Source organism: Leucopleurus acutus (assembly GCF_964270905.1).
Source record: "Leucopleurus acutus genome assembly, chromosome: 5".
NCBI classification, from domain to species: domain Eukaryota; kingdom Metazoa; phylum Chordata; class Mammalia; order Artiodactyla; family Delphinidae; genus Leucopleurus; species Leucopleurus acutus.
The window spans coordinates 1,215,525-1,235,775 of NC_139147.1; the positions used below are offsets into that span (position 1 = coordinate 1,215,525).

The 20,251-nt window shown below is 60.7% G+C and overlaps 1 protein-coding gene across 1 annotated transcript; it reads left to right on the plus strand.

Moving 5' to 3' along the window:
- Positions 1 to 6,945: 6,945 nt before the first annotated feature.
- Positions 6,946 to 17,774, plus strand: POFUT2 (protein O-fucosyltransferase 2; the record flags this gene model as incomplete). The annotated part of the gene is made up of 9 exons (XM_082838985.1): positions 6,946 to 7,076; positions 8,363 to 8,613; positions 10,575 to 10,719; positions 11,309 to 11,419; positions 13,836 to 13,902; positions 15,759 to 15,884; positions 16,169 to 16,349; positions 16,501 to 16,624; positions 17,564 to 17,774. 9 exons carry the CDS (start codon positions 6,946 to 6,948, stop codon positions 17,715 to 17,717), a joined length of 1,290 nt encoding a protein of 429 aa, XP_082695111.1. The 3' UTR covers positions 17,718 to 17,774.
- Positions 17,775 to 20,251: the final 2,477 nt, after the last annotated feature.

Genomic DNA, 20,251 nt, shown 5'->3' on the forward strand with positions numbered 1-20,251 from the left:
TCAGACACATTCTCTGCTGGATGTATAAGCTAAACTCTGGAATAAAGGTAACTTGGATAAGTGCTGAAAACCAAAGCGACTCGGTAATTATAGCAATTTTCCTTTCAAGTTCTGCTGGGCGGAACAGGCATTAATGTGAGAGCACCCACAGAGCCCACTGGCTGCAGTTCACAATCAACCACTGTCCCTGTTACCAAATCTCACTCAGAAGACCTCGGGGGGCCACACCTGGGACCCACAAACTATCCCCAGAATGAAGGGAGAAAGGAGAAAAGAGAATGGGGGATTTAAAAACTATGAAACTATCATGTTCCAGTTTGTAGTGATACATTTTAAAATCTAGACTAAGTGAATAATTTTCTTGGAAAATATAAAGCACAAAATTGACTCAAGCAGAAATAGGAGATCTGGTCATTCCAATGGTGGGGGCGCACAGAAAAAAAAAGTAGCCACAATTTTATCCTTAAAAAGGCACCAGGCACAGGCAGTTTTATGTGTTTCCAAGCCCTTTAAGGTATAATCTCTCTGCAAAGGAGGGACAGAATTTAGGAATGTAAGCCCTGGAGACCAGCTGCCTAGTTCTAATACCATCTCCACCTCCTACCAGCAAGGTGACCTTGGGATGGCCACTGGAATGCTCTGTGCCTCAGTTTCCCCATCTGTCAAATGGACGTGAAAATAGTGCCTAATTCATAGTGTTGACCCGAAGGTTATTAACTCACGTGAAATATATACAAATGCCCCATTGCAGAGTAAGAGCTCTATACAGATGAATTGTTATGAAGAGTTAACATTATTCCGAGGCACAGAAAAGCCAAAAGCATCACAGTTTATTCTATGTAGCTAGTCAAAACCCTGCAAAAACAATGGTGGGGATCACACACACACAGACACACACATGTCAATGGGGACACAAGATTTATAAAGGGACGGAATTACTCTAAATAAAAGCATCGACAGAATCCAATACAATCCAATACAGGATCAAGTAAAGCTTATCTCAGGATTGCAAGATGAGTCGACATTATAAAATCTGTTAGTTCAATTTGCTACAGTAAGAGATGAAAAAGAAGAAAATCCTCCATCACCTCAAAAGAGAGTCAGTCCCCCCAAAAGCATTTGGTACCAGCTAACATTCTTTACTGAATTTCAAGCATACACAACTGCAAGATCTTCAGGAAGCCAAGAATGGGAGGAAAATTCCTCGACCTCTAACAAACACTGTGCTTAATACATTAGAACAGGGGTCAGAAAACTTCCATAAAGGGTCAGATAGCAAACATTTTAGGTTTAGGGGGCCACATGGTCACTGTCCCAACTATGTGACATCACTGTTACAGCACAAAGCATTAGACAATATGCACATGAGTGCACGTGGCTCTGTGCCAATAAAACTTTATTTAGAAAGAGAAACTACCAACCGTGGGCTGGATGTGGCCTTTTGGCCATCGTTTACAGACCCGTGCATTAGAGCCATTCACGTTACAGTCAGAAACAAAAGAAAGATACTGGATTTCATGTTAGAATCCTAGTGAATATAAAAATACCAGAATATATACGTGAAGTACAAATACTAGAAAGGCAGAGATACAAATATAATTATTTGCATAATGATACGACTATTTGTCTAGAAAATGCAAAACAATCAACTGGCAAACCATCAGAATCAAAAGTGGCCAATTTTAAGGTCAACTTACAAAAACAATAGCATTTATTAAAACGGCAGTATATAATTATAACCTTTCATGAGAAAAAGGGTCCCATTTGTAATAGCAACAAAACCCAGGAATAAACCAAGAAATGAGCGATTCTGACTTAAAAGAAAACTAGAAACGTTACTGAAGTTCTAAACAAGTGGCCAGACAGACCCCTTCCTGAGCAGGGCTCCCTGTCACACCAATGTCAGTTTTCTAAATTGTGCCCCCACACTCAGCGTGATCCCAATAGAACTGCCAACAGGGTTGGTTTGAAACAGCTAATTCTAAACTTCACGTGGAAGAGAAAATGTGCAAGGTCCATTGAGACATATTTTTAAAACGACATGAGAAGGAACTTGCTGTAAAAACCATCGTAATTCACGCACTGTCCTTGTGCAGAAATGGACACATTGGTCAGCACTGCAAGACCAGAGACTGAACCACGTTTGTGGGAAGTTAGCTCATGACGAAGGTAGCGGTTCACCTCGGTGAAGAAAGGATACCTTTTTCAGTGAATGACGATGTGACAATTGTCGGTGCGTCTGAAAAAAGAAAATGATAAACCCCAGCAGCACACAGGGCCCATGCCGAAGGCGCCCTTCCTCACAGCCCCTGGCAGCTTCTCCACTTCTTGCCCAAGCTTGGAACCTAAGGTGAGCCTGGACCTCCAGCACCTATAGAGACAAGGCTGAGCGGGGGTGGGGACACGACCTGATGGAGAAGGGAGATTGATGGGGGGACACGGGGATGCGATGGCAGGTTACCACGACACCAGACAGTGACAGCCACTCCATCTGGGGTGAGGAGGGAACAGAGGGAAGGAATGGGGACCATAGTGGGGGTCACCTGGGGGGTCTGGGGGGGATTGTGTCTCAGCTGCAATGATTAGGCCAGGGGGTCTCGGGACAAAGGCCCCTCCACCCCCTGTCCAAGTTCTCAAGGGCTGGTCTAAAAGCCGCCTCCCAAAGTCCACCCTCTGAGTTTCTGGAACTCAGCTGGAAGAATATGCAATCCAGGCCAGACCCAGAGCCCAAGCCACACAGGGCAGGGGTCACGTGGAGCTGTCACCCCATGCTCTGCGGTAGGGCCTCCTCGAAGATCCCCGCTCTGCCTCATTCCAAGGAGGAGCCCCAGACCGCCCTCCTGGCTCTGCCTGTGCTTCCGTTGACACAAACAATCATCTGAGAGAACCCCGCCCTCCCAACGTAAATAAGCAGGCTGTTAGATAAAACAAATTACGCACTTTTTGACATTTGCCGGTGTTTTTATCCCAGAAAGGCTGTAGGACAAATTCTCACAGTCCCCTGTCCCCCACCATCTGGTAGCCCTCTGCTTGGGGGAGACACGGTTTCCCACCGCTGCAGCCCACCTCCCAGCTGGGCCAGAAGGGAGGCTCCCATGCAGACACAGATGTTTTCGGGGTCCTGCCCCCCAGCAGAAAACCCACTCCTGAGGCATGAACAGGGATCCAGAGCCAGAGCTGGGGACCCAGAACGTGACTAAATAACTTTCTGAGTCACCTGTGCTGGGGGTGACCAATTTCTGTTTCCATGAACTGATGTGGCGCAGCCTCTGTTTTGGGGGGACGTGACAGGCTGACTTTCACGCTGGGTCTAGCTTCCCCCGACTGCACCCCAGGAAGGAGAGGCCCTTCCATCCCACGGAAAGGCCAGGTGGGGAGCTCAGCTGGAAGAATATGCAGTCCAGGCCGGACCGAGAGCACGAGCCAAACAGGGCAGATGTGAGCTGATCTCAGGAAAAGATATTTCCTGATCAACTGGCCAATAACACCAGCTATTCCACAGCACCTGGTTCTTTCTAGCCCCCCGCCGGGGGGCTTCTGAGGCTGCAGCATCACCCCCAGGTGCAGCATCCCTGCAGGGCGGCCAGCGGGACAGCGCCTCGTCACGCTCTCACCGTGGACCCCCGGGAAGCCCCGGGGCACCCTTCCTGCACGTGCTGTGAGCCGCCACCCTGGAGGGCAGGCCCCTCTGTGGGCAGGCCACCCAGGGATGCTGGGCCCACGTGCTGGCCACAGAAATCCACACGCCCCCAGGAAACCCCCGGCAGCCTCACAACTTGGTCACCTGGTGGCCTGGGTCACGCGGGCACCTCGGCTGTCCCACTAGGGAGGTCCTGGCAGGCGACCCCCAGGTGCTCCTGTTAAGAAATGCTTCTGGCACGTGGCCTATGGCCACAGAGCCCAACCCAGAAGCTGCCTGCCCAGAACTGACTCCGACAGCAGTCAGCTGCCCTGTGCCCGTCCAGGGACAAACGCCAGGACTGTTTCCAGGAATCGTGATGAGCAAGGGGGGCAGGATTCCACACTCAGTCCCGAAGCTCGTAACACGTGGATCTGGTAACTCACTCTGTGCCCTGGAAGGCATCGGTGAGAAATGTGTGTATTGGGGTGTCTGCGACCCCAGGAGAGCTGCTCCTCGGGATCCCGGGACCCTCCACCAAGCCTCAGGCTTCTCAGGGGCGGGGCCCAAACACCCAGTGTCCTCCGCGGGAGGAGGCTGCCCGTGTCCCGCGTCCAGGTTCACGGCATTGCAACCTTGGCGTGTTCTCGTCACCGGCTGCCTATCCGGCTCCCGGCGCCCGGCCCTGCCTTGTTCCCACTGACCCTCGGCGCCCCTACCCCGTGCAGGGCCAGGCAGCCCTGAGGCTGCCCTTCCCCTGTCACCTTCTGCCCCCACCCCTGGGCTGCCTCCAGGTGGGCTGGGGGGTGGTGCAGGGCACTGGGCTCCCCCCAAAGCACCATCTGCTCCCTTCTCTGAAAAGGGACCTCCCCCCACCACAGCCGTCTGCTCGGAGTAGGGTCCCCAGCTCTGGGCAGGGACTCGCCCTGGAATCTGGTTTCCAGAAGAATCTCTCCAACCCCCTTTGGAGATTCCTAGCTCGGAGTTGCTCTTGTGTCTTCCCCACCAGTGCCGGGACCCAGGGTGCCCAGGGCTGCCCCTTCTGAGACCTGGGGAGACGAGGCCCTGGGGCCCAGCAGGGGTCGAAGCACCGGCTTGAACAGGTGTGGCCCCAGAACTCACAGGACACACTTGCCTGGACCCCACGCCAAGGGCCTTCCTTCTCCCACCTCAGGTGTGGATCCTGGCCTCCTCTTTGCGGTCCACTGACTGGGCCATGGGGCCTGGAGTAGCTCTTGGGTTCTCTGAGCAGGGAAGACTTGGGCCAGATGGACTCACCTGGCTCCCCTGCTGGGCCCAGCTCCAAACCGGCTCCTTCCTGTGTCTGGAGGCTCCCAGGAGCCTCAGGGCGGGGCCCTTCCTCTAACTGCCTCCACGCCCTCCGACGGCCTTGGGGAAGGACTCTCTTGCCCTCTTGTGGCCAAGACGCTGTGGGTGTTCAGGCTGCCGGTGGAAGGTGGACGCACCTGGGGATGGAGTGAGAGGAAGCACTTTCTCAGAGGTGAGGGGTTCGGAAACTTGACACCCAGTTAACAAACCTTAACCACTCGAAAGAGTATGGTGCAGGCGGAAGAAGGAACCTACTTTCAATTATTTGTATAAAGATCTTTTTTTTTCCCTTAAAGACTCATAAAACGTCTCCTGGGTCATTCCTGGTAAAGACCATAATCCAGGGATCAACCAGGAGATACAGGAGGAGAGAGGAGGGGAGAGAAGGAGAGGGGAGGGGAGGGGAGGGGAAGGGAGGCGGGCCCATGGAGAGGAGGCGCCCCTCCCTCAGATAACGAACTGGGCAGCGGATGCCTGGCACCGGGAGCCCCAAGGCGCCCCGCGGGGCTCTCCTGTCCCTAGGACTCTTTCACCAGGGGGTGTTTCCAGAAGAAACAATGGTGGCAGGGCCAAAGAGGGCCCCTAGACCTCTGCGAATAAACAGCGGGGCAGTCACCATGCTGGCCCCAGGGTTCTGCAGCAGGGCCAGGACCTGCACTGGAGGTCACAGGTCTTCCGGCAGCTCCGTCCCAGCTGGAGCTCCAGCTCCCAACGTCCAGTGGGAGGGGCGGGGGCCGCCCTGGTCTTGCGGCCCTTGCTGGGGAGCGTGATCTTTGGTTGCCGGTGTTTTGTGACTCTCTCTCTAAAACCTGCTTTGGCTTCAGTTTGGGTCCAGAGCAACAGAATAAGTGTATCCTTCATCCCTTTGCATTCAAATCTTTTCAAAAGAGCAAATATTTGCCCACAAAAATACCTGTTGCTCTTCCGACACGGCCCAAATGCCCAGCAGTGTGGGCAGTGCACTCCTGGGCTGCGATGGAGGAGAGGGGCCGGCTGCCTTAGGCCACTTGTGGCCCTGTGTGGCTGCAGCGCTGTGGGCACCCGGCGAGGAGGGCCGGGCAGGGACTCCCACCTTGCAGGCCTCTGTGCTCTCAGGGGTGAGGGAAAGGCCCTCCCTTTCCCGGGGGGGTTGCATACAGGCCACCCATCCTGGAGAGAACATGTAGGTCTGTAAGGGGGTATCTTCAGTCTTGTCCAAAGATGGAATGTGGGTTTTGTTTGTGTCCCTGGAGAGGGGAACTCAGGGTGCTGGGGGGTTGCACACTGGAGGCTTCTGGACTTCCCAGAGCCCCCGTGGTGATCTTTCCCGGGCCAGGGGGCTGTAGGGGCCTTGGTCTGGTCTGGTCTGTGGCGAGCAAGCAGGTGTGGAAGCTGGTTTCGTCCTGTATACGGCCCCCCAGTGCCCCCATCAGAGAGTGAAGCCCTGACAGGCAAGGTGGCTGCACTGGCTGGAGTCGCTGGGATCCATCCGTCGGGCGGGCCTGCCGGATCTGCGGCTCAAGTAACCCACCTGGCCAGCCGTGCGGGCCTGGGTCAGTCCTCTGGCTTGCCCTTCCGCAGCCCGCACGCTGACCCTGTGCGCGCCCGCCGCGAGGGGACGCAGCGGAGCCCAGGCGGAGGCCCGAGCGGCCCGCAGGTGAAGCTGTCTGCGCCCCACGCCGCGTGGCCCCGCCCTCGGCGCCAGCCCCGCCCCGGCCCGTACCCGGCGCGGCCCGCAGGAGAGTCCGTGCAGCCCCGCCCCCGTGTCGGCCCCGCCCACATCCCGGCCCAGTCCACCAGCCCATCAGTCCCGCCCCCGCCCCTCGTCTGGGCCCCGCCTCAGCCCCCAGCGGCTCCGCCCGTTCTGCCGCAGCAACGCCCCGACTCGGGATCAAGCAGGACTCCTGCCCTAGGTGGGCCCCGTGGCGTTGCCTTGGTACAGACGACGCTCTCCACGAGGGCGGGCTGCACTTCCGGGGCGGGGCACGGCCAACGGAAGTACGTGACCGCCCGGGGCCATGGCGGCGCTCGGCGTCTTCTGCTTGCTCCTCGGGGCGGTATCCTGGCCGCCGACCTCGGCCTCGGGCGAGGAGTTCTGGCCAGGCCAGTCGGCAGCCGACATCTTGTCGGGGGCGGCGTCCCGCAGACGGTAAATGTTCTCGGCTGGGCCGGTGGGCAGGGACCCGGCGAACCGGGAGGCGGGGCTCGGAGGGCCGGGAGGCGGAGCGGTGGAGCCTCGCGGTCCCCTCGCCTCTCGGGACCCCCGGCCTGGGGCCGCGAGCCCCCCGGAAGGGCAGGCTGCAGGTCCGCGCAGGCCGGGGGCGCCTGTCACACGATGCGGGCCTTGCCTGGAGTTCGAGGAGCCCCCGAATCAGATGTTCGAATGGTTCGGTTCTTAAGAAAGCCCAGCTTCGTTTACCTGCAGGAGAATATCCGCCCATCCAGGTGTGGGTTGTTTCATAGATAAGTCTCAGGGGTAAGAGACAAGCGTCAGCGCCGTTCAGCAGTTACTGAGGGCTTGACCGAAAACAGACTGCTGGGTGCGGGGTGTCAAGATGGTAGATGGGCCTCTTCCTGGCAGGCTTGGGGGGTTGGAGGCTCAAGCCGGGGAGCACAGCATGGCCTCGTCTGCAGTAACGGAGATGCAGAGAAGGGGGCGGTGAGGACATAGCGGAAGCTGAGGTCTCCTGCCTGCGGCTTGTGCAGAGAAGTCTTGCTTTACATACGGCAGCCGTTCTCAGAGTGCGTCCAGGGACCCCTGACGTGCCAGGCCATTTTCGTAGAAAGGCGTTTTGCCCCCACTCTCTCGAGAGTTTACTGTGGAGATTTACCAGAGACCACCTGGCCTGTGCTACCATAACACAGGGAATGAGAAGCAGACGGGAGAACCCAGCAATCACCAGACCAAAAAGAGATTTGCAGAAATTAAAAACAGTGCCGCTCTTGTCCTTCATGATCTCTGTCTTGAAAAATATACTTATTTTTCATTTGGAAATTTGGAAATACTAATGATAAAGGTAATATGTTTATTTTTGTTATTTTTAAGGGAATTCATAAATACTTTTCTAAAGTTCTTGCTTTAAATTCTAAATCAGGAGTCATCGGTAGATTTAACCCACATAAACAGTAGCCTTTGGGGTCCTCGGTCACCGTTAAGAGGTTTGAGAAGCCCTGGAGGGTGAGCGCTCAGATTCTGCCTGCGAGACTCCGCTGGTCTTAGCTGTGAATTATTGCTGGTGGTTAAACGGATGCTGAGATGTCTTCTGCTCCTACTTGCGGGCTCTTTAAGTGACTGGTCCCCTGGAAACGGGTGGGCTGCTGCCTCCACACTACGGACCAGAAGCTACTGACCGCGCTAGGCCGTGGACGTGGGGTGTTGGGTTTTCTGTGCGGAGCCCCGGCCCTGAAGAAGCACTCTCCTGCCCTCCCTGCCAGGTATCTGTTGTACGACGTCAACCCCCCGGAGGGCTTCAACCTCCGCAGGGACGTGTACATCCGGATCGCCTCCCTCCTGAAGACTCTGCTGAAGACTGAGGAGTGGGTGCTGGTACTGCCCCCCTGGGGCCGCCTCTACCACTGGACGAGCCCCGACGTCCGCCAGGTCCGCATTCCCTGGTCCGACTTTTTCGATCTTCCAAGTCTCAGTAGGAACATCCCCGTCATGGAGTACGAACAGTTCATTGCAGGTGAGGCGGGCGGCGGTCCTGTAACTGGGGCCGCGCAGGCATTGGTCTGGGCGTGAACGTCAGGCCCGGCCGAGCCCTCGGCCAGCGGGGCCGTCTCCTCTTGGGCCTTTGCTCTGCCTAGGGGCCCTGCTTCCGTTTCCCCCACTACCGGCGATTTTGACCTTTCCATAGTTTTTCTAGGGAAATAGATCTGAAGCATGGGAGCCATGTGTCCCCTTGCCTCCGAAAACCCCGGCCGCCTGGTGAGCTGGAGCTGTGGTTGGGGGGGCAGGACCACAGGCCTCTCCCTGTGCAGGCCAGGCTGGTCTTACCTGAAGGAAAACACGCTGCGTGCATGGCGCTGGCTGGGTGCTGGAGGAGACGTGTGACCACACATCCTGTCTCATGTGGTTCTGGACAGCCTTCTCATTTTAATGTTTTTAAGAGGAAAGGGTTGAAGACTTCTTAGAATGAAGGTACTTAGAGCACACTGTTGCTTTATTCAGAAGACAAACAGTCAGGGACACCTCTGCCCAGATCCCTGGAGCAGCCCGGGAGAGCGAGTCACAGTTCCCGAGTGGTGGTCTTCGCGCTTCTGCTGTGTGAGGGCCTGGCAGCCTGAGCGGCGCTGCTGCCCCCGAGGCCAGGCCCACACGTCCTCCTTGTCAGGTTCTGTTCTCACCACACCGCAGACCCTGTCCCACGGGGACGTTCTCCGCGTGGGGCTCCGCTGTGGCTGCAGGGCCACCGGACGACCTGCTGCCGTCCGCACTCCTGCTGGGGAGGCAAACCCTGCGGCTGGGGAGCAACCTTCCTGACCCGACTCAGCCCGGGAAGCAGGTTCGGCCTTGTCTGCACGGGCCCTGGCGCCCAGGGGACCAGCCCCTGACCTGCCAGCGCGGTGGCGCCTCGGCCACGAGGGGTGCTTAGTGACTGCAGGCGGCTGTCATCCCTGCTGCTCTGCAGGCCATGTCCCTCGGGCCGGGCAGTGGGGTTGGGGACCGAGCCCCCGGGTGACAGTGTGGAGGTGACAGACCCGCCTTGACCAGCCCAGGTTTACCACTGCAGAGGGGACAGGCATGGGGCGGCACACCCGGAAGGCCTCCATGCCGGTGTCTCAGGCCCGGTGTTGCATCCGCCCGCCCCGCCGTAGGAGGCCCAGAGCCCGGGCCTCGTGCTCAAGCCAGAGAGAGTGTGGGCGAGACGCTGGCTCACTCGCCGTGGCTCTCTCGTCAGTGCGCTCTGTCGTTGCACCTGTGAGCACATCTTCACGTGTCGCCGAGTCGTGGCTGGGAGGCGCCAGGTGTGGGAGGAGCAGTGGGTGAGACGGACACAGGCCGCGGCTCTCCGGGGCGTCCTGTTGGGGGCGGGGGCAGCGCATAAGTAAGTGGCGGGGATACGCAGCGCTCGCGGCAGCGACCAGAGCCTCAGGACGAGAAAGCAGGAAGGGGTGCGGAGTGTTGGGCGGTGGCCGTGGACTGGGAAGGCATCCTTTTTGGGGAGATGCAGTTTGAGTGGACTCACAGATCAAGAACGAGCCCCGGAGGGGACGGTCCAGGCGGGTCAGCTATTCAGGGGTCCTGGGGAAGGAACATACCCCCATGGGCTCCAGGCATCATGGGGGGGCAGCTGCAGGAGAGGAGAGGGGCAGAGCGAGGGCAGCCTGCGGCCGTCGTGGGGACTGGCCCCGCCCACGGCGATGTGTGGGTGTGGCTGGAAAGAGAAGGGGGCCCAGGCAAGGCCGGATGCTGTAAGAGGTTGGGGCGCTGAGCGGCCCAGAGGAGATGCTGGCTCCTAGACACACCCCCCGGGCAGCCCTCCCGTCCCCTGAGGGACCCCCGTGTCCCGAGGTCACTTGTTCCATCATCTCTGCTTTTATGAGCTTCTTCCAGTCCTGTTTGGGGTTAAATACAGTGGTACTTCTCTGTATCGCCGCAGTGTGTGCTGTGGTCACCGTTACAGTCGGTCCTTGTCTCCTGCAGAGTCCGGCGGGCCCTTCATCGACCAGGTCTATGTCCTGCAAGGTTATGCAGAGGGCTGGAAGGAGGGGGCCTGGGAGGAGAAGATCGACAGCCGGCCCTGCATCGAGCCGCCCCTTTACTCGCAGGACAAGCACGAGTATTACAGGTACCACCGCGTTCGGGGACTCAGGCTGGTTTAGAAATACCTGGCTGAGACACACTTACCTTTTCCCGTGTTGTTTAACGCGCTTGAACGTGGTCGTGGCGGTGTTGTCACCCCAGACTGAGCTGCCGTCAGAAGAGCTGCCTGTAGAAGTGCTGCTGTGTCCTCCCCAGCCCCGCCCAAAGCACCCCCCACACGGGGGACTAGAGTAATCCGGTTCTAGACCTGGAGCAGCTCCGGAGCTCCTGAGAGCACAGCTGCTTTAAGGGCAGTTACTGTCAAAACTGGCCCTGGCCCGTAAGCGTTCGTTCCACCGGGCTGCTTCCAGGCCGTCCCTGCTTTCCTGTCATCGTACCGTCCAGGTTCCTGAAGACAGCTTCCGTGGTCTCATCAGATCAGATGAAATTTGTGGTTTCTTTAAAGATTTCCACAAGGTCACTACCTGTGATCACGACCAATAACTTGTGAAAACTTACTGGTGAACTAAGAGAACTAGCTGAGTTTATCCCGATCAGGCCGTGCGTCCCGACTTCACTTACTGCCCGCGGAGAAAGAGCCGCACTAACCGGGTGCCGTGGGTCTTGTTTTCCAGAGGATGGTTTTGGGGTTATGAAGAGACGCGGGGTTTAAACGTGTCCTGTCTGTCTGTTCAGGGGTCGGCTTCCATCATCGCCCCTGTGCTCCTGAGAAACACGTCCGCACGGTGAGTGTGTGGTCTCTGGGTGATGGCTGGTGCGAGGGCACGTGTGTGAGCGTGTCCGTGTGTGCCTGTGCTCCGTCCTGCCGGCTGGCCCGCGGGCGTCGTTGGAGGGTCAGACCTCAGCCGCCCCCCACTGCTGCCTCTCGACCCGGGGGGCCGGCAGTTGGGCTCCAGGGGAGCCCCCAGGCGGGGCGGCCGTGGCTGTTCTCCTCCCGGTGCTGCTTGGAGCGGCTGTGCTTCTGAGCCTCACGACGGGGGTCTCTGGTCCCACCCCTGGTGGGCGGTGGAGTCGGATTTACACCCGGATCCTGCCCTGGGGTCCTGTCGAGGTGGTGGGGCGAGCCAGGGCCTGCTGGACACAGCAGGGCGTGAGGATGGGCATAGGGGCAGGGGGCGGGGATGAGGGCCGTGGGGTCGTGAGGCTGCAGCAGGGGGAGGGCCGGGACAAGAGCGGGACCAGCGGGGCCGGGAGGGTTTTGAAGTGACCACTGAGTGACCGGGGCTGGGGCGGCAGCCTGGAGCTGGCCTTGGAGGTTCCGCATGGGCGAGGAGTGCCTCCCCTCGGGGCCACCCCTGAAATCAAGCTCTCTCGCCGGCCTCCTCGAAGCCCGAGCTGTGAGTGGTCAGAGGACCAGCTCAGGCCTCTCCTGGACACACCGCCCGGGTGGCTGCTCCTGGCCTCGCGTGTTGGGAGTGTGTCTGCATGGCCGGTTCCGCCTGGAAGCAGAAAACCAGCCGCACAGGCCCCGCCCGCCCGCCCTGCCACCAGAGGGTCAGCAGGGAGGGCTGGGGTTCCGGGCGAGTGGCAGGGTCTGGTGCGCCAGGCGAGCTCCTCAGGAGGGGCTCGTGCTTGGTTTCTAGGCAGGTGTCCTAGGAGTTCCCTGCAGGTGTGAGTTGCTGGGGACTTGGGGACCCTGCGAGGGCCCCTCCTGTTAGCCACCTTCAGTGTCCCTGAGCCTGCGCACGCACAGGGCAGGCCTCCTGTGCTCTCCGGGGCCCGGGAGGGTGCAGACTGTCCCAGCACGGCCCCAGTGTGCCAGAACGCCAGGCCTGCTCCCCCCGGGCCTGTGTCAACAAAACGCAGGCAGGTCCACGGAGGCAGCAGCCGCCTTCTCTGCTCGGGGGGTCCGAGCTCCTCATAAGAGATGAGGCTGCTGAGGGTACTGCCTGTGGGGCCCCGTGTTGCTCATCTCACAGCTGTTCGCATTTCAAAAGCAGATCTGGCCGAAGCTTTGGGCTGTGGGACTGTTTCTTCTGAGTCCCATTTGTGGGTAAGGGGAGCTGAGCCCAGGACAGACTTGTACCCGGAGGCCCCACTGTTTAAGAGAGACGCAGGGGGCTTGACAGCGGGGAGATGGCGGCGCTGAGACCCACGAGGCTGGACGGGGGTGGGGGGAAACCCACCATGCAGAAGACTCAAGATGTGAACAGCACTAACCAGAGAGAGAAGGTTGATACTTTCAGTTAACGTTACAATTAATAAGTCTTGTCCATCGATAGAAAGCGTTAACAGAATGGGAAGACAAACCAGAGAGGGAGGTGCTTGTAGCCTGTCAGTCACGTCAGTCAGTACAGGGCTGGGTCAGATACAGACAGCTGCTAAGTAAAGATTAGTGAGTAAAGGGCAGGCGGCCTCGTAGCAGATTCAGCAGAAGACGCTGTCAGGTGTACCGCCGAGGAACACGCTGCTCTTAGACCCCAGGGCAGACGCAGGCCGCCGCCTCCCAGACGTGGCCTGTTTCTGGAGGGTCCTTTCCACGTGTGCTGATTCTTAGGTTGCTTGATTAGCTCAGGCAGACCACCTTTCCTGCCCCTCACTTTGTGAGGAGGGAGTTGAGCCTTCCTTTAAGAAGGGGCTGGCTTTGGCTTGAGAAATACAAACATGAGGAGGAGTCTGTTTCATTAAGGTGATTTTTAAAAATAAGAGGAAATACTGAGTTTTGTTCCTTTGGGGTAGCCATCGTTATATGGCTTTGCCCTTTATCCAATTAACACGATGAGTTAAGCCGTAGATGTTCTAATACTGAACCGTTTTTGCATTCCTGGTGTGAACTCCATTTGTCACGTGTGTCATCCTTTTAATGTATTGCTGGGTTCTGTTTGCTAATTTCACGTTTTGTTTACTTGTGGGGTTTTTTGCGTTGAGAGTCAGTCGAGCTTGGTAGCTCAGCCAGTTCGGCGGCTGCGACAGGAGAGCGTCCGTCGATGTTTAGAGCCACTTAGGAATCGACAGCTTCTGCAGGCAGCTGCCTGTGAGAGGCTCAGCAGAGATTTGCCCAGACGCACCCAGGCGACCCAGCAAGGTTTCACCCTCTCGGAGTTCGTCCCTGATTGTTCCCTGGCCCAGGGCCTCCCACATGACAGTGCTCTCTGGAGCATGTGAACATAAAGACCTTCTTTTCTTGTTGTTTAAAACTAGGTCCGTGATGTTAGACCGAGCCGAAAACCTCCTTCACGACCACTATGGAGGGAAGGAGTACTGGGACGTGAGTGTCGCATGGCAAGCATCTCTGTACATGTGTTTAGTCTTGGAAAGCCCAAGACCCTCAGCGGCTCTTGTTTTCCACCTTGCTGGCTAGCCTGATGAGGCGCTTAGCAGACATGGGGTGGGGTCCGCCGGTGAGCGTTGCCCCCTGCCCAAGGAGTGCTCCAGGGAGTGGGCTGGGGCGTCCCGGGCCCCTCCTGCACCGCATCGGCTGTCCTTTCCTGCTGACGCGTTCAGAACCTGGAATTAGAGCTCTGGCCGTGTGTCCCCAGTGTTGAAAGGTGGGGCGTTCTGTGCCCTGAGTCCTTAATAGCGGAGTCGGGCTCTGCCCGGAGGGGAGCGCTGGCTCTGGGTGCACAGACAGTGACAGGGAGGCAGGTGGGCGAGAGGCTTCTCCCGTCCCCCTGGGGGTGGGGCGGCTTAATCTTCAGGCGTCTGGTTTGGAAAAGAGAGGCGCGGTTCTGCCGCCGGGGGCCCGGTGCAACAGTTTGGCAAGAGCGCCAGATGCTCCCTGAGAAGAGCCTTTGGCTGCAAGGCGGGGGCCCAGGTGAAGGCGGCCTGGCCTGTCGGGGGCTCTGCCGGGCGAAGGAGCCCCCAGGGGCATCAGGGTGGGTGGGCTGCAGGGGACACGGGGCATGCTCCCCCGGGTCCTGGGACCTGTGCAGAAACTGGTCTTAGAGGGGCCATTCGTGCGTTGTTGGAGTGAGGCAGAAGCGTTTAGGCAGATTACAGCTTTCTTAAGTTAAAAATGAGCACTGAGCTCCCTCAAGGCAGATACTTTGCAGCCTGGTTTCTCCCCCTCCCCGTGGGGATCTGCGCCCCGTCTCACCTGGGGCTCCCGGTGGATGTGTCGCTTCTCCCGAGGCCCCTGTGTGGGAGCCGGTTTCCCTGGATCTCTGCACCTTGGCTCTGCGACGGTGTGGACGGAGCCCCGTGGCCATGCCCCCACCCCGTTTCCACATGGTGGGCGTGGTATTTTCTTCCGCAGGGTCTCCCAGGTCTGTTGATTGAGGTGCAGGTTTATTATTTATAGCAGCTAATATTTGAGAAAGAAAAACATGGTATTTGCTGTCAGGAAAATGCAGTTGGTGTTCTGTAATCTCTGCACCTAATTCACAATGAAGGGCAGCCCCGCATGTGGCGAGGTCCGTCCCTGGACCGCGTCCTGTCCTGTCCCTGCAGGGCGTTGGTCAGTAATCAGTCCCCAGATGGACCCAGTCAGGCCCCCCAAGTCCCGCCCAGTCGTCACCAGCCTCAGCCTGTCTGGTCCTTCCTCCACCTGGGGAAATGGGTGTCATGCCCCCTCTGCAGCCCCTGACCCCCAGCTCTCAGGGTCTGCCCTGTCTGGGGGTCATGGATGCCTCCTGTGGGCGGGCTGGGCAGGCAGAGGCCCCCAGGTGGGACCCTGCTCCCTGGACTCGCGACCTGGGTGCCTCCTGGGCGGGTTGTTGCAGGAGCACAGAAGTGTCAAAACGTGGACACGGTGGTTCTGTGCCTCATGACAGCACTGTGGTCCCCACCAGCCCTGAAGGGTGGTGACCCCCCTCGGCACGTGCGGGGGGGAGGGGTGATGGGCGGGGATCCCGGTGCAGGGGGGAGGGGTGACAGGTGGGGACTCTGGGTGGGGGGGAGGGGTGACGGACAGGGACCCCGGGTGGGGGGGAGGGGTGACGGACGGGGACCCTGGGGTGGGGGGCGAGGGGTGACGGGCGGGGACCCCGGGGCAGGGGGGGGAGGGGTGACGGACAGGGACCCCGGGGTGGGGGGGAGGGGTGACGGGCGGGGACCCCGGGGCAGCAGGGAGGGGTGACGGGCGGGGACCCCGGGGCAGGGGCTGATGGTCTGTTGCACCTGCAGACCCGGCGCAGCATGGTGTTCGCCAAGCACCTGCGGGCCGTGGGGGACGAGTTCCGGAGCAGGTACCTCAATTCCACGGACGCGGCCGACAGGATCCCCTTCGAGGAGGACTGGACCAAGATGAAGGTGGACCCCACCTCTGTAATCCTTGGCGGGGGGCATGCATTTTGTCTCTAGATGCCTCTCAACTAATCCCCTCCTTCAGGAAAGGGCAGAACGGGAACACCCTGTCTGTCACAGGGCTGCCGGGCCGCACTGCCCCAGGTGCCAGAGGTGCCGCTCGTCAGCAGGGAGCCCCCGTCCCGGTGCAGATGTAGGGACGTTGGCCAGTCATCGGTCCCTAGATGGACCGATCAGGCCCCCCGCGTCCCGCCCGATCGGCACCAGCCTGTCTGGTCCTCCTCCACCAGGTCCAGCTGGGCTCTTCGCTGGGGGGCCCATACCTGGGCGTCCACCTGAGGAGGAAGGACTTCACCTGGGGGCACAGGGAGGACGTGCCCAGCCTGGAGGGGGCCGCGAGGAGGATCCGCAGCCTCATGAAGACCCACCAGCTGGACAGGGTGTTCGTGGCCACGGACGCCGCCAGGAAGGGTACATGGCTCCATCCGCCTGTCCCTCCCGCAGCTAATGGGAGGGGGTCGCGCTCCTGTCCTCCTCGCCCCTCCCCCCACGGTCCTGCCGTGTGAGCGCATGCACACGCATGTCTCCTGCGGCCCCGTCACCTCCCGTGATGCACCTGCAGAGCTGGATGGGCTCCGGAGGCTGCTGCCCGAGATGGTGCGGTTCGAACCCACGTGGGAGGAGCTGGAGCTCTACAAGGACGGGGGTGTTGCCATCGTGGACCAGTGGGTCTGCGCACACGCCCGGTGAGCAGCCTAGCGCATGTCCGAGGCTGAGTCCTCACGTGCAGACCACCGGCTCGGCCCTCCTTGCCTCACCCGGGGCCTCTCCTCTGCCGCATCTTGTCTCGGGGCAGGGCCGTCCCCGCTCCGCCCGCCCCTGAGTCCTGGTCCCCAGGTACATCTCGGGCACCCACGGGGCACCCTGCCCAGTGTCCCGTCCTTGTCATGGGAGGCGAGCTGTCCACAGGGACCTGGGCCCGGGCCTCGGAGCTCCTCGGGTTCATCTGCCCGCTGGCGCTGGGAGAGCAAGGCTGGGGTGTGTCGGGCACTTGGAGGAAAGTGGACAATCAGAGCAGAGTAGGTGATTTTCCCTCTCCTTCCAGAATCCCCAGACGTGCTGGGTGCAGGGGCGTGTGTGGTTTGCCAGGTAGAGGTGTGCCCTGTCCCGTTCCAGGGGACACCTCCTCCAGGCTGAGCAGGGTGGACTCAGCCCCGCCAGGGCTGCAGGGAGCAGCCCCGGCCCCGCCCTGTGCTCTGGGCCCTGCCCCTCGGCCCCGAGGCTCTGCTGGCGGGGGGCGGGGGTACGGGGTTCGGGGCTTCGCTCTTCCCCGCCCGCCTTGGGCTCAGGGAAGCAGACCTCCGGCACGTGTGTTCCGAGATGCCATCCCTGGAGGGGAGTTTCCTCCTCCTCCGGCTGCGGCTCCGCCCTCAGCAGGAAGGCCTGCGCGGCAGGTTAAGCTCGGCCCGAGCCTGCCCCCGGTGCGGGACCTGTCACCCGAGCCCCTGCGGCGGCCGCAGCCTGGCCCCTGGGCTCCTGCAGCCCAGGCCGCTTGGTGGCGGTGGGCCACGGGGAGCCCCGGCCGAGGAGACTGGGCTGGGGGGCCGGGCGGGCGCCTGGGGTCGCGGGTGGGCGTGGCTGGCGGGTTTGCTCCGCAGCCCCGGTGACCTCACGTGTCTCAGCAGGTTTTTTATCGGCACCTCGGTCTCCACGTTCTCTTTTCGAATTCACGAGGAGAGAGAGATCCTGGGGTTGGACCCCAAGACGACATATAACCGGTTCTGTGGGGACGAGGAGAAGGCGTGCGAACAGCCCACGCACTGGAGAATTGCGTACTGAGCCGGCCCACGGGCGCCCCGCACGCGGGCTCGCAGCCGCCCTCGGGACAGGCGTCCCCCCCGGCTGGGCAGCAGGCTGTCCCCTCTCCGGTCTCAGGCCCGGGAGCCCTGCGGAGCCACGCTGCGTCTGTCCTGCCTTCCCCAGGCCCACCTGTCTGCCGTGACCCAGCGCCACCGCTTCCCCGGGATGCGGGCTGTTGGCTCCAGATCCGGAACCGTGTGTCCGCGGCCAGCGAGGCCCCCGTGCTACCTCGGAGGTGCCGGCTTGTCCTTGTTGACCTTGGCCTGGAGGGTCTCCCACAGCGTCGGGCAGGCCTGGCGCCTGGGCTGCTCCTGTCCCGGGCGGCGGACACAGTGTTGACGCTTCCTGTGCCACAGAGCGGGGCCCTTGGTCCTGCCCTTCTCCCCACGTGGGACCCCGTGCCAGCTGGACGGCGGGCGAACCACCACATCACAGGGCCGGTCTGCGGCCTTTGGGGGCCTGTGATGCCCTCGCCCCATCCGTCCCGCACTGCCTGGGTCAGAGCATCGGCCCCGTCTGCCCCCACTGCCTGGGTCAGAGCACTGGAACATTCCTTGGCGAGTCCCGGTGCTTTGTGTGCTCACGGGGACAGGGGGCCCCTGCCGGTGGTCTGCAGGGTCCGTCCAGCTGTCCAGGCTGTCTGGTCTGTGACGGCCACAGCAGTACGAGGGGTGGCCAGATGCTCGTCCTCGGAGCCCCTGTGGTCCCCGCGCGAGGGCAGGGGTGCAGCTGAGAGGAGCGGGGTCACTGCAGCCTCGGAAGGCACCTTGGGGACCAGCTGCTGCAGGGCAGAGGCCCGTCTGCAGAGCCCTGTGTGGGGACTTCACGGCCGCCACGAGGGAGCTGCTGTGAGGGCACTGCTGAGGCCCCGCCCCGTCCCCTCCAACTAGGCGCCCAACTTCCCACGACACCTGGGGTGACTGGCGACCCTGCAGAGCCCATGAGTCTGGGCTGCAGCCGCCCCGTGTCTCCTTCCTGAGCTCTAGAGAGGCCCTGATCATACGGCGGGGTCCTGCGGTGTCACCGCCGTGCTGGGTGAAACCGCGAGATATTTATTCTTTGTCTGTTTGTACATCAAGTATTAATAAAATACGTTTTCTAGAAACGGTGCTCTGTCCCACCCTGCGTTCTTTTGGCCGAGTGCTGGTCCAAGCATCTGGACTCGGCCGTTACCTTCCTTTTTAAGAAGAGCTGCGTTGTCGTCTGTGTGTGCGGGTGTGAGCATCGTGGAGGCACCGGCCTGCCACCGCCTGCCCCGCCAACTCTTCGTTCCTTGCACGTTGGCCGCCAGGCTTGTCTGGAAAGAGCCCGCGGTTCTGCAGGTTTGAGAACTGCTGTCGTCTGGGTGCCGAGGGGGCAGCAGTAGAGCCTTCCTGGGGGCTGCATCCTGCTGGGAAAGACCAGCCAGCGAAACCCCACCCTAGAGGGCAGGACGCGCGGCGAGAAGGCAGGGAGCTCCGGGAGGGGGTGCGGGCCACGCCGCGGAGGGGGCAGGGTGAGCCTCAAGGGGCAGTGAGGGTAGGGGCCGCTGGGGGTCTGCAGAGAAGCGGGGGACAACCTGGAAGCTGGGCTCCGGGTGACGCTGTCAGGGCCGCCGGACGCGGGGCGGGTGGTCGGGAGGCGGCGTCTCAGCTGCTGGAAGGACGTGGCCCGGGGCCTGTGGTCTTGGCCGCGTGAAAGGGCTGAGGGGGAGGGGCCGCAGGTGGGGACCGTGACGGCGGGCAGGGCCGGAGGAGGAGGAGGCATCCGGGCATCGGTGGGCGTCACACCCCTGTCCTGACGGGGAGACACGGGAGGAGCCGCGGCCTCGTGGGCCTCCCTGGCCCCAGGCCTCCCCGCGCTCTCGGCTCTGCCGTGTCTGACGGGGCGCCGGGCAGGCCGCAGGAGGGCCATCGTCAGAGCCTGTCTGGAGCGTGTCGTGCCATCGTTGGAATTTCAGAAACACATCAAGGGTGAAGGAAGGTGAGCCGGGGGTGTGGGGTGGGGTCTCTGTCCGCCTCAGTGGGGGCACGCGTGGTAAGTGTCCCCCGAGGGCTCCGGAGGCAGCCCCCAGGAACAGCAGCCGTCCTCTGCAGGCCGGGGGGCCCGGATGCGGGACCACCTCCCTACATCTGGGGCCGCCCCCACCCTGCACCCTGATTTAGTGCCCGACTCTGAGGTCACAGGGTCAGCGCTGCACCGGGGCTTATACATAAACCGCCTGGTCACAGAGGGCGTCCCTGCGTCACTGGGCTGGACAGTCCTGCTAGATCAGGGCATCAGGTCCTGCAGACAGTGGGGGAGCCTTGCCATTGCGGCTCCCTGGGGACCCCAGCTGTGCGGGGCCGGTTACCCTGCACCACGGGCCAGGCTCCGGGCTCTGAGGGGAATCACTGCGAGGTGGCACCTTTGTCCCCATCCCTGGGCAAGGAGTGTGTCGTGGGAGGTTGTTTTCTTATGATGATCAGTCTGCTGCTTTCAAAGCCCAGGGGCCTCCAGAGACCCCATTTCAGCAGATAGCCCTCCCTGTGAGC